Source organism: Mya arenaria, chromosome 13 (genome assembly GCF_026914265.1).
Source record: "Mya arenaria isolate MELC-2E11 chromosome 13, ASM2691426v1".
Classification (NCBI taxonomy): Eukaryota; Metazoa; Mollusca; class Bivalvia; order Myida; family Myidae; genus Mya; species Mya arenaria.
The window spans coordinates 5,856,369-5,870,932 of NC_069134.1; the positions used below are offsets into that span (position 1 = coordinate 5,856,369).

The window sequence follows — 14,564 nt, forward strand, 5'->3', positions numbered from 1 at the left end:
TGCAGCTGTTATACGGCATACCAGTACTCATCAATGATGGTATAGTTGGGAGTTGAAAACTGATGCAGCTGTTATACGGCATTCCAGTACTCATCAATGAAGGTATAGTTGGGAGTTGAAAACTGATGCAGCTGTTATACGGCATTCCAGTACTCATCAATGAAGGTGAAGTTGGGAGTTGAAAACTGATGCAGCTTTTATAAGGCATTCCAGTACTCATCAATGAAGGTATAGTTGGGAGTTGAAAACTGGTGCAGCTGTTATACGGCATACCAGTACTCATCAATGATGGTATAGTTGGGAGTTGAAAACTGGTGCAGCTGTTATACGGCATTCCAGTACTCATCAATGAAGGTATAGTTGGGAGTTGAAAACTGATGCAGCTTTTATAAGGCATTCCAGTACTCATCAATGAAGGTATAGTTGGGAGTTGAAAACTGATGCAGCTGTTATACGGCATTCCAGTACTCATCAATGATGGTATAGTTGGGAGTTGAAAACTGGTGCAGCTGTTATACGGCATTCCAGTACTCATCAATGATGGTATAGTTGGGAGTTGAAAACTGGTGCAGCTGTTATACGGCATTCCAGTACTCATCAATGATGGTATAGTTGGGAGTTGAAAACTGATGCAGCTTTTATAAGGCATACCAGTACTCATCAATGATGGTATAGTTGGGAGTTGAAAACTGGTGCAGCTGTTATACGGCATTCCAGTACTCATCAATGAAGGTATAGTTGGGAGTTGAAAACTGATGCAGCTGTTATACGGCATTCCAGTACTCATCAATGAAGGTGAAGTTGGGAGTTGAAAACTGATGCAGCTTTTATAAGGCATTCCAGTACTCATCAATGAAGGTATAGTTGGGAGTTGAAAACTGGTGCAGCTGTTATACGGCATACCAGTACTCATCAATGATGGTATAGTTGGGAGTTGAAAACTGGTGCAGCTGTTATACGGCATTCCAGTACTCATCAATGAAGGTATAGTTGGGAGTTGAAAACTGATGCAGCTTTTATAAGGCATTCCAGTACTCATCAATGAAGGTATAGTTGGGAGTTGAAAACTGATGCAGCTGTTATACGGCATTCCAGTACTCATCAATGATGGTATAGTTGGGAGTTGAAAACTGGTGCAGCTGTTATACGGCATTCCAGTACTCATCAATGATGGTATAGTTGGGAGTTGAAAACTGGTGCAGCTGTTATACGGCATTCCAGTACTCATCAATGATGGTATAGTTGGGAGTTGAAAACTGATGCAGCTTTTATAAGGCATTCCAGTACTCATCAATGAAGGTGAAGTTGGGAGTTGAAAACTGATGCAGCTGTTATACGGCATTCCAGTACTCATCAATGATGGTATAGTTGGGAGTTGAAAACTGATGCAGCTGTTATACGGCATTCCTGTACTCATCAATTGATGGTATAGTTGGGATTTGAAAACTGACGCAGCTGTTTTAAGGCATTCCAGTACTCATCAATTGATGGTATAGTTGGGAGTTGAAAACTGATGCAGCTTTTATAAGGCATTTTAGTACTCATCAATGATGGTAAAGTTGGGAGTTGAAAACTGACGCAGCTGTTATACGGCATTCCAGTACTCATCAATGAAGGTATAGTTGGGAGTTGAAAACTGATGCAGCTGTTATACGGCATTCCAGTACTCATCAATGATGGTATAGTTGGGAGTTGAAAACTGGTGCAGCTGTTATACGGCATTCCAGTACTCATCAATGATGGTATAGTTGGGAGTTGAAAACTGGTGCAGCTGTTATACGGCATTCCAGTACTCATCAATGATGGTATAGTTGGGAGTTGAAAACTGATGCAGCTTTTATAAGGCATTCCAGTACTCATCAATGAAGGTGAAGTTGGGAGTTGAAAACTGATGCAGCTGTTATACGGCATTCCAGTACTCATCAATGATGGTATAGTTGGGAGTTGAAAACTGGTGCAGCTGTTATACGGCATACCAGTACTCATCAATGATGGTATAGTTGGGAGTTGAAAACTGGTGCAGCTGTTATACGGCATTCCAGTACTCATCAATGAAGGTATAGTTGGGAGTTGAAAACTGATGCAGCTTTTATAAGGCATTCCAGTACTCATCAATGAAGGTATAGTTGGGAGTTGAAAACTGATGCAGCTGTTATACGGCATACCAGTACTCATCAATGATGGTATAGTTAGGAGTTGAAAACTGATGCAGCTGTTATACGGCATTCCAGTACTCATCAATGAAGGTATAGTTGGGAGTTGAAAACTGATGCAGCTGTTATACGGCATTCCAGTACTCATCAATGAAGGTATAGTTGGGAGTTGAAAACTGATGCAGCTTTTATAAGGCATTCCAGTACTCATCAATGATGGTATAGTTGGGAGTTGAAAACTGGTGCAGCTGTTATACGGCATACCAGTACTCATCAATGATGGTATAGTTGGGAGTTGAAAACTGGTGCAGCTGTTATACGGCATTCCAGTACTCATCAATGAAGGTATAGTTGGGAGTTGAAAACTGATGCAGCTTTTATAAGGCATTCCAGTACTCATCAATGAAGGTGAAGTTGGGAGTTGAAAACTGATGCAGCTGTTATACGGCATACCAGTACTCATCAATGATGGTATAGTTGGGAGTTGAAAACTGGTGCAGCTGTTATACGGCATTCCAGTACTCATCAATGAAGGTGAAGTTGGGAGATGAAAACTGATGCAGCTTTTATAAGGCATTCCAGTACTCATCAATGAAGGTGAAGTTGGGAGTTGAAAACTGATGCAGCTTTTATAAGGCATTCCAGTACTCATCAATGAAGGTGAAGTTGGGAGATGAAAACTGATGCAGCTGTTATACGGCATTCCAGTACTCATCAATGAAGGTGAAGTTGGGAGATGAAAACTGATGCAGCTTTTATAAGGCATTCCAGTACTCATCAATGAAGGTGAAGTTGGGAATTGTAAACTGATGCAGCTGTTATTACGCAATTCAGTACTCATCAATGAAGGTGAAGTTGGGAATTGTAAACTGATGCAGCTGTTATTACGCAATTCAGTACTCATACAGCCAAATAAGGTGTAATTGTAAAAAATGTAAATGAATTTTTATTGACCAATGTTTAGTTAGATGAATTTACTATTCGATAACATAAATGTTATTGGATAGTATTGTTCAATATTCTTGTCCAAAACGAGTAAGATGTTGTATAAATTTGGGAATATATTTTATTTTATATATGTAAACTGTTTGTTTACTAAGGTTCAGACGAATATTTGAATTAATAAATAGCATTTTATCTGGAAAGCAACAAATCATTTATCATCACTAAAAGTTTCTTTCAAATTAAATTAAACATATATAATAAATATTCTTTCGTTCACGTCTTTCATCTGGCACAATTACAAAAAGCTATACGAATGACCTGTCAAATAAGATGCTGGTTCCTACACGTGTATTAACCCAATAACATACATATGAATAATTAAGACATGTTTTAAGAATAGAGTTAATACATATTTTTTGCCATTAACTTCTTAAATTCTATTTTATTTTACTTTAGGCATTCATACAGATATATTTATATTTATACTTCATATGCTATGACTGATTACCATATATATATGTGTTCTCATAATTGTCTATAGTATGGACTTCTTAAAATAAAATAAACTTTGTTATATTCTCTTATGTTTTTTCTGTCTTTTGATTGTAAGAACCAGCAGTTTACAAGCGCATCATTCTTATAACTTATTGTTTTCATATTATTCATAGTTTATTACTATTTTATTTTTATTTAATTTTAATTTTGACGAACTACCTATTTAATCATTTGTCAAAATGCTTGTCCGATTGTTTATTATGATCGATGATTTACGACCGATTTTTTATCCCTTATTTGCGAAATAATCATATAGCAAAATTGGTCTAACATTGATTATAGAAAAATAATATGTTTTGCATGAACGAAACTTCTGTTTTCCATTTACAGAGAAAACTTAACAAATTGATTTAAAGTCAACATTATCTGCGAAAAGTGTGCATTTCAAGTGTTTTCTTGACATTTGACATCAATATTCAGTGTTTGCAGTGGTATCTGCTAGATTTTGGCAGTTACATAATGAAGTTGGATGCTATAGCCAGCAGCCATTACCAGAGAAAGCTCGCTGCAGTCTGTGAAATATCCATGGTAGTGGAGTGCCAATACAGGCCTGAGTTTGTCCTGCAAGCCATCATCACGGCTAGAAATTGCCGCTGACAGATTCGATAATTACAGACCAATGTGATCAAATACTAGCATTCCCTGTCACACACTTTATGGCCATTTCTTACATGGCTTAATGGAGTCGCAAGCCTTTTTCGTGGTGAAATCAATTGGATTACTGGTGAGGGGACATCCAAGCTAATTGTGAAACATCCGCCAAGTTTTTTCATCAGAGCGTGATAAAAAAGTGTGGGTTGTCTCAGATCTTGGGAATTTATGTCTTTGAAATTCTTGGATAAGCATTGTTACAGATATTGTTGTGAGATTAATAAGACCATCATTAACTGAAAATGTATGTACTATCGTAACTCACTATAATAATTGATAAAAGTGTGAACATGAAGAAAAATTACATTTAATTTTAAAATGTGAATTTTAATTAAGACAACTCAAAGTCACTGCAGGATCTTATTGGCTTCACTTTGAACAGTTGCTAGTATTTTGCTATGTTTTTTTTTATTTTATTTTTTATTAAGTTGATGTAAAATTAAATAATTACTCCCACGTAAAAAATGCATTTTAAAAATAGTTGACATAGATTTATTTTTGGAAATAATGTAAAACTGATTCAAGATCTTCATTGATTCGGTTTTATATCTTCAGGTTACCAAGGAATGACAACGCACATGAGTGAGGTGAAATGGAGTTTTGAGTGACCTTGACCCCAGTTGACCCTTATGTCACACATTCTCGTTCTCGACGCACATTTCTGTGATAGTGACCGTGTTCAAATACAGCAGGCCGTAAAACAAAGAACATGTAGCTTTCTGTGTTGTTCGAAAGGTTCGCGTACAATGGACATGTTCTCAATGATCAAGCACTCCATTATCGCAGATGAGGTGAACCCAATCACCAAATACTTCGACATTCGGCAGCATGTGGCCAGCTGTGGACCGGAGATGGTCTGGAAGATTTTTGATGCTGTCAGGCTGGACGACAATAAGGTAGGACGTGTAGGATTTTATTAGTCATAGGTTCGACATGTATACTGATTGAATTGTGAAATATAGTTTGTTTTTGGAGATAACGTAACTGGGTTTTCCATATTTGTATATTGTACACTTATAAGGTTATAAAGACTGTCTGTGATACCAACTTATACTTCCAAATCAATCCAGTTGAGTTAACCCACGCAGCACATTAGCCCTATCTTAACTCATGACTCACCCTCATTGAAAATTGGTCGGCAATGGGTTGAAGCAACATTAATATTGATGACTTGTCAAAAGAGCCCAAGTAAAAATGGTTAAAGAATGCAATTTAGCATTTTTTTAGTTTTAGTTTTTGTTTCTGTTTCAAACATTTTTTGTTATAACTGGAGTTGTAGCAATAAAAAATAAAATAGTCATTCAACCAAATATGTTCAAGATATCTAGGCACAGTAAACCACTGTGCTTACCTTAAGCATTTACCCGAGTATCGAAAGAAGGTAATACCCCAAAATGCTCTGTGTCTGCCTGCTATAAGATAGGTCACCACAGGCGCAAGTCACATAATAAAAAATCGGCCTATATATATGTTTATTAAGATATCTTATTATAGTATATAGCCCATATAGAACATTAAAAAAGTTTGTGTCAAGTACCTGTGTAGGTCACGTGCTCCAGCTGAACTAGATGCACACACAAACTTGAGTGACCATTATAAAAACAGATTTGAGCAAATCCAATTTTTTGTTCCTCTAGGCTAAGTGCTTCCATTGACATCATTTTGTCATTCACACGGCACTGCAGGGCCACCGGGAAAGTAAAAACACTGCCCATTTTCCCCGCTATCCCTGGACCTTGGGGGGGGGGGCGTGGTTACAACCAACTGGCTGGTGCATTATGGCTCTCGAACTTGAATTTTGAGTCTTGAGTTATCCGCCATACACTGTATGACCTCATGGGTGGGGTTTGCCTTTATTTCAAAACTGGTTCAGCTAAACCTTAAAATGGTTATAAATCTCTGATTATAGACATGCGAAATTCTGTTGCGCAAAGATTCAATATTAGAAATGAATAATAACTGAACAATGTTATACATCATACAAGTTCTCAGTTAAGTATCCATCCAAATAAAGTTTAACGCGGACAGGAAGCTGCTTTTAAAGGGTAAGACCCCTAAGGCCTCAACTTCTTGAAGATTTAATCATCTGTTCACCATACGATTTGGGTCAAAGAAATAAATTCAAGTTTGATTTCAGAGACACTACATCCTTAATGCAGACCAAACCTTCAATTGGATTCAGTTTATTTTATTTAACACAATAATCGAATATGTACTTTTTTAGCATACTTATGTAGAAAGAGTTGCTTGTACTTCTCCTTTTATACTTTGGGGATTTTGATTGTGATCACCAAAAATGAAAGCCAGACATATCATGCGCTTTGTTTGCATGTGACCAGATGATTTGTATTGTCATGGAAGCAAAAGCACAAATGTGTATAGAACAATTATATTATATAATATGACTGTTGAGAGAGCAAAGAGGGAGCAAACAGAAGGCTATTATAAGCGCTGTAGAAACAAAGTGTCACACTTTTTTGTTTGGGTAGGGCCAATTATTTGGGTCGTCGTGGGGATGGGAGTTGGGGAGTGGACCAACAGAAAACTTTCAATATTTTGATAAAGGCCTAATAACGTGAAATTTATTTAAAATATGTAAAGTAAAATCACATTTGTAATCACAAGTTCAAGATTCATATGTTAAAAAAGTCAAAAAAACTAGATTTAAAGGGACTAGCTCATGTTTTGGCACCAATTTTGTTTTCGGTAATGCATCTGAAAACACTGATACTATGACTATTATACTCTTTCATACCGAAATTGCAGGAAATATATACCAGAGTGAGTAAAGGTTTTAGTAGGGGTGCAAACACATGCTGGTCCAGTTAAGAAAGTTTTGAATACTGACAACTAAACCTCATGCCCACAAGACTCATACACAAACATAAGGATATCTAAACCTTTTGTTCAATTACTAATGCTATTTAAAATTGTGGACTTCAAAGACGATACTTGAGCATATATCAACATTTTTGAAGGGTTCCTGAGTTGTCACTATCTAAGTTTTAACTCTCCTAATGATTTGCCACACTTCATTTTGCACTTTAATATCAAATTTTCTCCCATGCTGATATTTTTTGTGCCTATAAAGAATTGTTCTGACGAAAGATGATTTAAATTTGGCGTCTTTTTTTCTCTGCAAACTACTTTGTGTGATTGCTTTTCACATTTTTAGTTTTTGGTTATGTAACAGACATTTTAAAGTTTTATAGACTGAAAAGGCATTTTAACATGATTGTAATGTTGTGAATTTTAGGTTAGGGGACTGCAAAATATATTAAATGTTAAATGATTAAAGCAGTTCATCACATAGAAACATTAGTATTAAAGCTCTTTAAAAAATTGAGGTGTCATCATGCATTACTGGTCACTCACAGAAGCTGTTGTAGGCAACTTGTAGCAATACACTGGAAAACAGCTTCTATATGTTTTTAACTTCAAAAATTATTCTAAGGTCAAATTGTTTCATGTGTTTTTAAAAAAAGTAGGTTACAAGTTCGAAAAAAACATAATGTACATTTCAGGAGGTTTCTGTGTTCTTCTTTGAGAGAAAGATAGCAGATAAAATACATAAGCCTCGGCGTCGTGAGATTGTGTCGGAGATTATGAGACGCGAGGTCCAGCACTTATTGGAGCTGAAACATCCCAGAATACTCAACATTATCCATCCTTTGGAAGAATGCCAGTAAGTGTAAAATTGTTCTACCTTCTGAGTGAATAGCAGTAAGTTTATTCAACATCTGCATTAATGCCAGTAAGTGTAATACACAGGAGGGTTCATGTTCCTCGAGGAATACAAATAAGTCGCTAGTGTAGTACGTAGCGTTTTCCACCCTCTAATGGAATGTCAGTTAGTGTAAAACTCATCTTCGTCCACCATCTGGTGGACTGCCAGTAACTGTAAAACTCACCATCATTCTGGTGGAGTGGCAGTTATTGTAAAACTCACCATTGTCCACCATCTGGTGGAGTGCCAATTAATGTAAACCTCATCATTGTCCGCCATCTGGTGGAGTGCCAATTAGTGTAAACCTCATCATTGTCCACCATCTGGGGGAATGCCAGTAAGTGTAAAACTCACCATCATTCTGGTGGAGTGGCAGTTATTGTAAAACTCACCATTGTCCACCATCTGGTGGAGTGCCAATTAATGTAAACCTCATCATTGTCCGCCATCTGGTGGAGTGCCAATTAGTGTAAACCTCATCATTGTCCACCATCTGGGGGAATGCCAGTAAGTGTAAAACTCACCATTGTCCACCATCTGGTGGAGTGCCAGTTACTGTAAACCTCATCATTGTCCACCATCTGGTGGAATGCCAGTAAGTGTAAAACTCATCATTGTCTGCCATCTGGTGGAGTGCCAGTTACTGTAAAACTCACCATTGTCCACCATCTGGTGGAGTGCCAATTAATGTAAACCTCATCATTGTCCACCATCTGGTGGAATGCCAGTAAGTGTAAAACTCATCATTGTCCACCATCTGGTGGAATGCCAGTAAGTGTAAAAATCACCATTGTCCACCATCTGGTGGAATGCCAGTTACTGTAAACCTCATCATTGTCCACGATCTGGTGGAATGCCAGTAAGTGTAAAACTCATCATTGTCTGCTATCTGGGGGAATGCCAGTAAGTGTAAAACTCATCATTGTCTGCCATCTGGTGGAATGCCAGTAAGTGTAAAACTCATCATTGTCCACCATCTGGTGGTATGCCAGTAAGTGTAAAACTCATCATTGTCCACCATCTGGTGGTATGCCAGTAAGTATAAAACTCATCATTGTCCACCATCTGGTGGTATGCCAGTAAGTGTAAAACTCATCAATGCCAGTTAGTGTTAAACTCATCATTTTCAACAATCTGGTGGAATGCCAGTAAATGAAACACTCAACTCTACATTGTAAGCTCTAACATACTCTCAGAGGGCAAATTTTGAAATAATGTCTTCAGTTTCTTTTTATTCAATTGCTATAAATGATTGTTAGGTCAAGGTTCATTGAACACCAGTTAACTAATTCCTTGGTTTCACAGAAGAACAGGAGGTAATAATGATGTATTGATATCTAGCTACCGGTATGCGTTTCTCTATTCATTTCTGAAGAGCAGCGTCCCATTGGACTTCTTCTCAGCATGCAAAAGGAAAATTTTATTAGCTCTTGATATTGTTTCAGCACAAAGGATGCATGTGTTTTCTTTTATTGGTAATTCAAATGTCAGCAGTTATTTTTTACATGGCTTTGTCAATCAAATTTGATGTAGAAATATAAACTTTTGAAGCTATGGAACTGTCTAATTAATTCAGTTTGTGATTATGATAAGTTTGTCTGATTTTTTTTAAAGAATAAAAGTCTGAATGCTTTGCAATGGCCTTGGTGTTGGTGATCTTGCTTTGCAAAGTTTAAATATTACCGATGACTATGAACAATTTAAGATGTTCAGTTTTCATTTCATTATTTAGCAACAAATCACCTATACATAGCAAGGGTCATAACACAGGCTGAAAAAATATGGAGTTATGCCCCTTTCCAAGGAATGAAATGCAGATGAGTGTTGAAATCTGTTTACAGTGTTCCTCTTTTAATTGACAAAGTGGTTGTAGTGATATTTATTGCACAAATTTCACTCGCTCTTACTTGTACTCGCAATCATTCCATGTAACAGGTAAAAGTATTAGCTTGTTATATAAATGTCATTAATTTCTCTATGATGATGAGGGATGAAAAGTGAATAAAGTAACAGTACCCTTTCATCAAGTTATGATTCTTGTAGTTGTAATAGAAAAGGGTATTTGCCTTTCATATAAACATAATTATAGAGAATATCTTGAGAAGATCAATTGTAAATATTTCATTTGTGGCTACGCCACTTGTTGAATATAGCTTTTGGTGCTCACCTGTTGAGCGTTGCCCTTGTTCGTGTGGTACAACACAGTTATTACATCACCCACAACCCTCATGATAGTAATTATTAACACTCATGCTTATGCGCTCATCTATAATTTTAATAACTCAGATTGTGGATGCAGTAAATGTTACTTATCCTATTGTAATTTTTCAGAAAAGCACTCCAATTTGAATGTGAACATATCATCATTTCAGAAATGATGTCATTGAAATTGCTTCCCAGCCTTGAAAGCGCTGACATTTGATTTGATGTTGGAGAGCTGGCTTACCTTTAACAGTGAAAAATGTTAAACTGCTTTTTATAGAGATTTATCATAATTGATATTTATTGAGATCTATCAGTGACTTAAAAATGATATTTCATTGTGGTAAATGGCTGGAAAGCATCATAATAAATAATGAAAACCTGTATTTATGAGTGGAAGCATTAAAAGCAGGAGCTTGTATCGTGAAGCTTACTTGTCATTAAAGTGATGATCACACGTAGTAACCATAAAGCGTGCTGTGTAATAATGAAGTGATCCATCAGTTTCCATACTTGTACAAAGTGGCGAGGATACATGTTCTTGTCATTATTGGTTCTAATAACATTTCAACCTTGTTCACTAATTGAATTTTATTACTTCATTCCAGCATTTTTTAATTGATTCTCTTAAAAGGAGTGCCAAAATGGAGTTGGCTATAATAAATGCTTAATTTCAAGAATGAAAAACCATGTTAGGTCAAAACCCATTCTTCCACTTACATGTAAAGTTAATTTAGACAGAAGGTTGACATGATCAGGTATGTGTTCACTGACAGGGCATAAACATAAGGATGACACGATCAGGACTGTGTTCACTGACAGGGAATAAACAATTAGATGGCACAATCAGGTTTTTGTTCTTTGACAGGACATAAACAGAAAGATATGACATGACCAGAACATTGTTCACTAACAGGGCATAAACAGAAGAATAACAGGATTGGTACTGTGTTCACTGACAGGTCATAAACAGATGGATAGCATAATCAGGACTGTGTTCACTGACAGGGCATAAACAGATGGATAGCACAATCAGGACTGTGTTCACTGGCAGGGCATAAAAAAAAAGATGACATGACCAGAACTGTGTTCACTGACAGGGCATAAACATATGGATAGCACAATCAGGACTGTGTTCACTGACAGGGCATAAACAGATGGATAGCACAATCAGGACTGTGGTCACTGAGAGGGCATAAAAAGAAAGATGACATGACCAGAACTGTGTTCACTGACAGGGCATAAACATATGGATAGCATGATCAGGACTGTGTTCACTGACAGGGCATAAACATATGGATAGCACAATCAGGACTGTGTTCACTGGCAGGGCATAAACATATGGATAGCACAATCAGGACTGTGTTCACTGGCAGGGCATAAACATATGGATAGCACAATCAGGACTGTGGTCACTGAGAGGGCATAAAAAGAAAGATGACATGACCAGAACTGTGTTCACTGACAGGGCATAAACATATGGATAGCATGATCAGGACTGTGTTCACTGACAGGGCATAAACATATGGATAGCACAATCAGGACTGTGTTCACTGGCAGGGCATAAACATATGGATAGCACAATCAGGACTGTGTTCACTGACAGGTCATAAACAGATGGATAGCATGATCAGGACTGTGTTCACTGACAAGGCATAAACATATGGATAGCACAATCAGGACTGTGTTCACTGGCAGGGCATAAAAAGAAAGATGACATGACCAGAACTGTGTTCACTGACAGGGCATAAACATATGGATAGCATGATCAGGACTGTGTTCACTGACAAGGCATAAACAGATGGATAGCACAATCAGGACTGTGTTCACTGGCAGGGCATAAAAAGAAAGATGACATGACCAGAACTGTGTTCACTGACAGGGCATAAACATATGGATAGCATGATCAGGACTGTGTTCACTGACAGGGCATAAACATATGGATAGCATGATCAGAACTGTGTTCACTGGCAGGGCTTAAACAGAAGGATGACAGGATCAGGACTGTGGTCACTGAGAGGACATGCACAGAAGAATATCAGGAACAGGACTGTGTTCACTGACAGGGCATAAACAGATGGATATCAGGATCAGGACTGTGTTAACTGACAGGGCATACACAGAAGGATAACAGGATCAGGACTGTGGTCACTGAGAGGGCATGAACAGAAGGATGTCAGGATCAGGACTGTGTTCACTGAGAGGGCAAGAATAGAAGGATGACAGGATCAGGACTTTGGTCACTGAGAGGGCATGAACAGAAGGATGGCATGATCCTGTATTCACATTGAGGGTACAAACAGAAGGATGACAGGATCAGGACTGTGGTCACTGAGAAGGCATGAACATAAGGATGTCAGAATCAGGACTGTGTTCACTGACAGGGCATTAACAGAAGGATGACATTCTCTTGACTCTATTCACTGACAGTGCACCTCTCTTGTCATGACAAATAATTTTAATGCAGTGTTTGGTATTTTTTTAACCAGCCAGTAGTTTCCTATTATGAAGAACTGGCATATTTTTTAAGGCTTACAGAAGTTTGCATATTAGTATTGCATATATTATTCCTCTCCTTAAAACTGGATACCTGGCATTAATTTTTAACACCACGGAAACCCATGGAAAGCATTTTTTTTAAGTGTTGTAAAACAAATAAATGTAAACATTTTCAGGATTTTCCGCCTCTGCTTTTGAACAAGTGAAAAAAGGTGCTAATGAGCCACTTCAATTGCTCCGATTTAGAGGAGAATTTTTTTATAATTCATTGTAAAACATTGTAGGCAATCACAGCAAAGATTTCCAGGTTTTGAAGATAGATCAATTGCATTTATTTGATCATGTTACAGACATTCACTGTATAGAGTATAAGAGATATGGAACAATGTTAAATAAATTATTAGAATCAAGGTGAAGTAAAGACAAAATACATCACTCAAATTAATACTTCTAAAAGTACAGAATGGTATTGACCCGGGGTTCGCATGTGTACTGTGATTTCACTTATATAATGGACAGTTTATGAGTTATAAAACATCTTTGATAAAAATTGGATGTTATAATCATCTTAGAGTACGTATCTCTAGCTGAGGACATCTAGACTTTCAATTTGTCCAGTTACTTGTCTCCTAGCAAACAAGAAAAAGTTGGTGCAGGAATTATATATCTACAATTTTGCTTAATGTCTGGTTTGTTAAGGGGAGATTTTCTTAGTTGACCAGAAGTTATACTGTCAGTTTTAATGTGGTGCAAAATACATTGATGCACTGCTTTTCCTTTCTCTTCTGTTATTTGTGTTGACCTTTCAATCCATTTTAAGTTACAAACAAATCTTCGATAATTATGAAACATTCACATGAATAAAGTGATTGTGTTTCGCCCTTGTGACCACACTAATGGTCAAACATCCATTCTAAAATCTTTCATGTTCTGTGAAGTTGTAACAATTACATCAAGCCACACAATTTCACTTGTTAGTCAATTATTGATGTCTTTGAAACTTTGCCCTTTTGCAGTGATGTTCCAAGTTTATACAGCAGCTGTTGGTTCTGGTTGAAGGGATAACATGGCTGCCAAAGCTTAAAACAGACACAAATCGAACCCATTAAAGAGAAAGTTGGTATTTAGCATGTAGGTAGAAGTGCCAGGTTTGTTTGATCAGAGTAGTGTTACAGAAATATAGGAAATCAACTTGAAGCCTTAGGATTACTTTCTCTGAAAACCATTGCGTGTTATCAACACAATCTAGGGTTCCTGTACATTTTTTATGCCATGCTTGGAGCATCCTCGGTGCCCCGGCATTCATAACATATGATATTTGAATAGCCCTGGTGCTGAGGATGTGCATTCAGCAAGGTTCTTAGAATGTAAGAAAATATTTGACAGGTATTCAAATGATCTTTAACCCAGTGATGAAGCTTATGGTTACATTTTGGTGACTTATCTGCCATGAAGTATGTATTTTGGATGCAGCCTCAGTCTCAGGTTCTTATGATGCTCATACTGTACATTTTTGTTTCTGAATTCACTTGCACCAGTCTCAAGTCACCATTATATCTAGGTGAAACTAACTATGGTGCTGAATAACTTTACTCAGGATTAACATATTGTGAACAAACTTGGTATATATGAAGAGTTAATGGAGACCTAACATAGGATTGTGTTTAAGGCCCCTAGGGTCAAAGTCAAGGTCACTGTTACTAAAAATAGAAAAATGATTGGTACTGAAAAACTTTAGTAAGGGTTGACATATTGTGACCAAACTTGGTATATAGACAGATTTTATGGAAACCTTTCATAGGCTTGGTTTTGGGGCCCCTATGGTCAAGGTC

At 37.2% G+C, this 14,564-nt stretch overlaps 1 protein-coding gene across 1 annotated transcript in view; it reads left to right on the forward strand.

Moving 5' to 3' along the window:
- Window positions 1-4,279: 4,279 nt before the first annotated feature.
- Window positions 4,280-14,564, forward strand: part of LOC128214040 (SCY1-like protein 2) — a 100,524-nt gene continuing 90,239 nt past the window's right edge. The window contains exons 1-3 of the mRNA XM_052920269.1: window positions 4,280-4,377; window positions 4,860-5,200; window positions 7,829-7,989. Of these exons, the coding sequence (XP_052776229.1) occupies window positions 4,934-5,200; window positions 7,829-7,989 (428 nt within the window). The 5' untranslated portion in view covers window positions 4,280-4,377; window positions 4,860-4,933. The remainder of the gene's footprint in view (window positions 4,378-4,859; window positions 5,201-7,828; window positions 7,990-14,564) is intronic.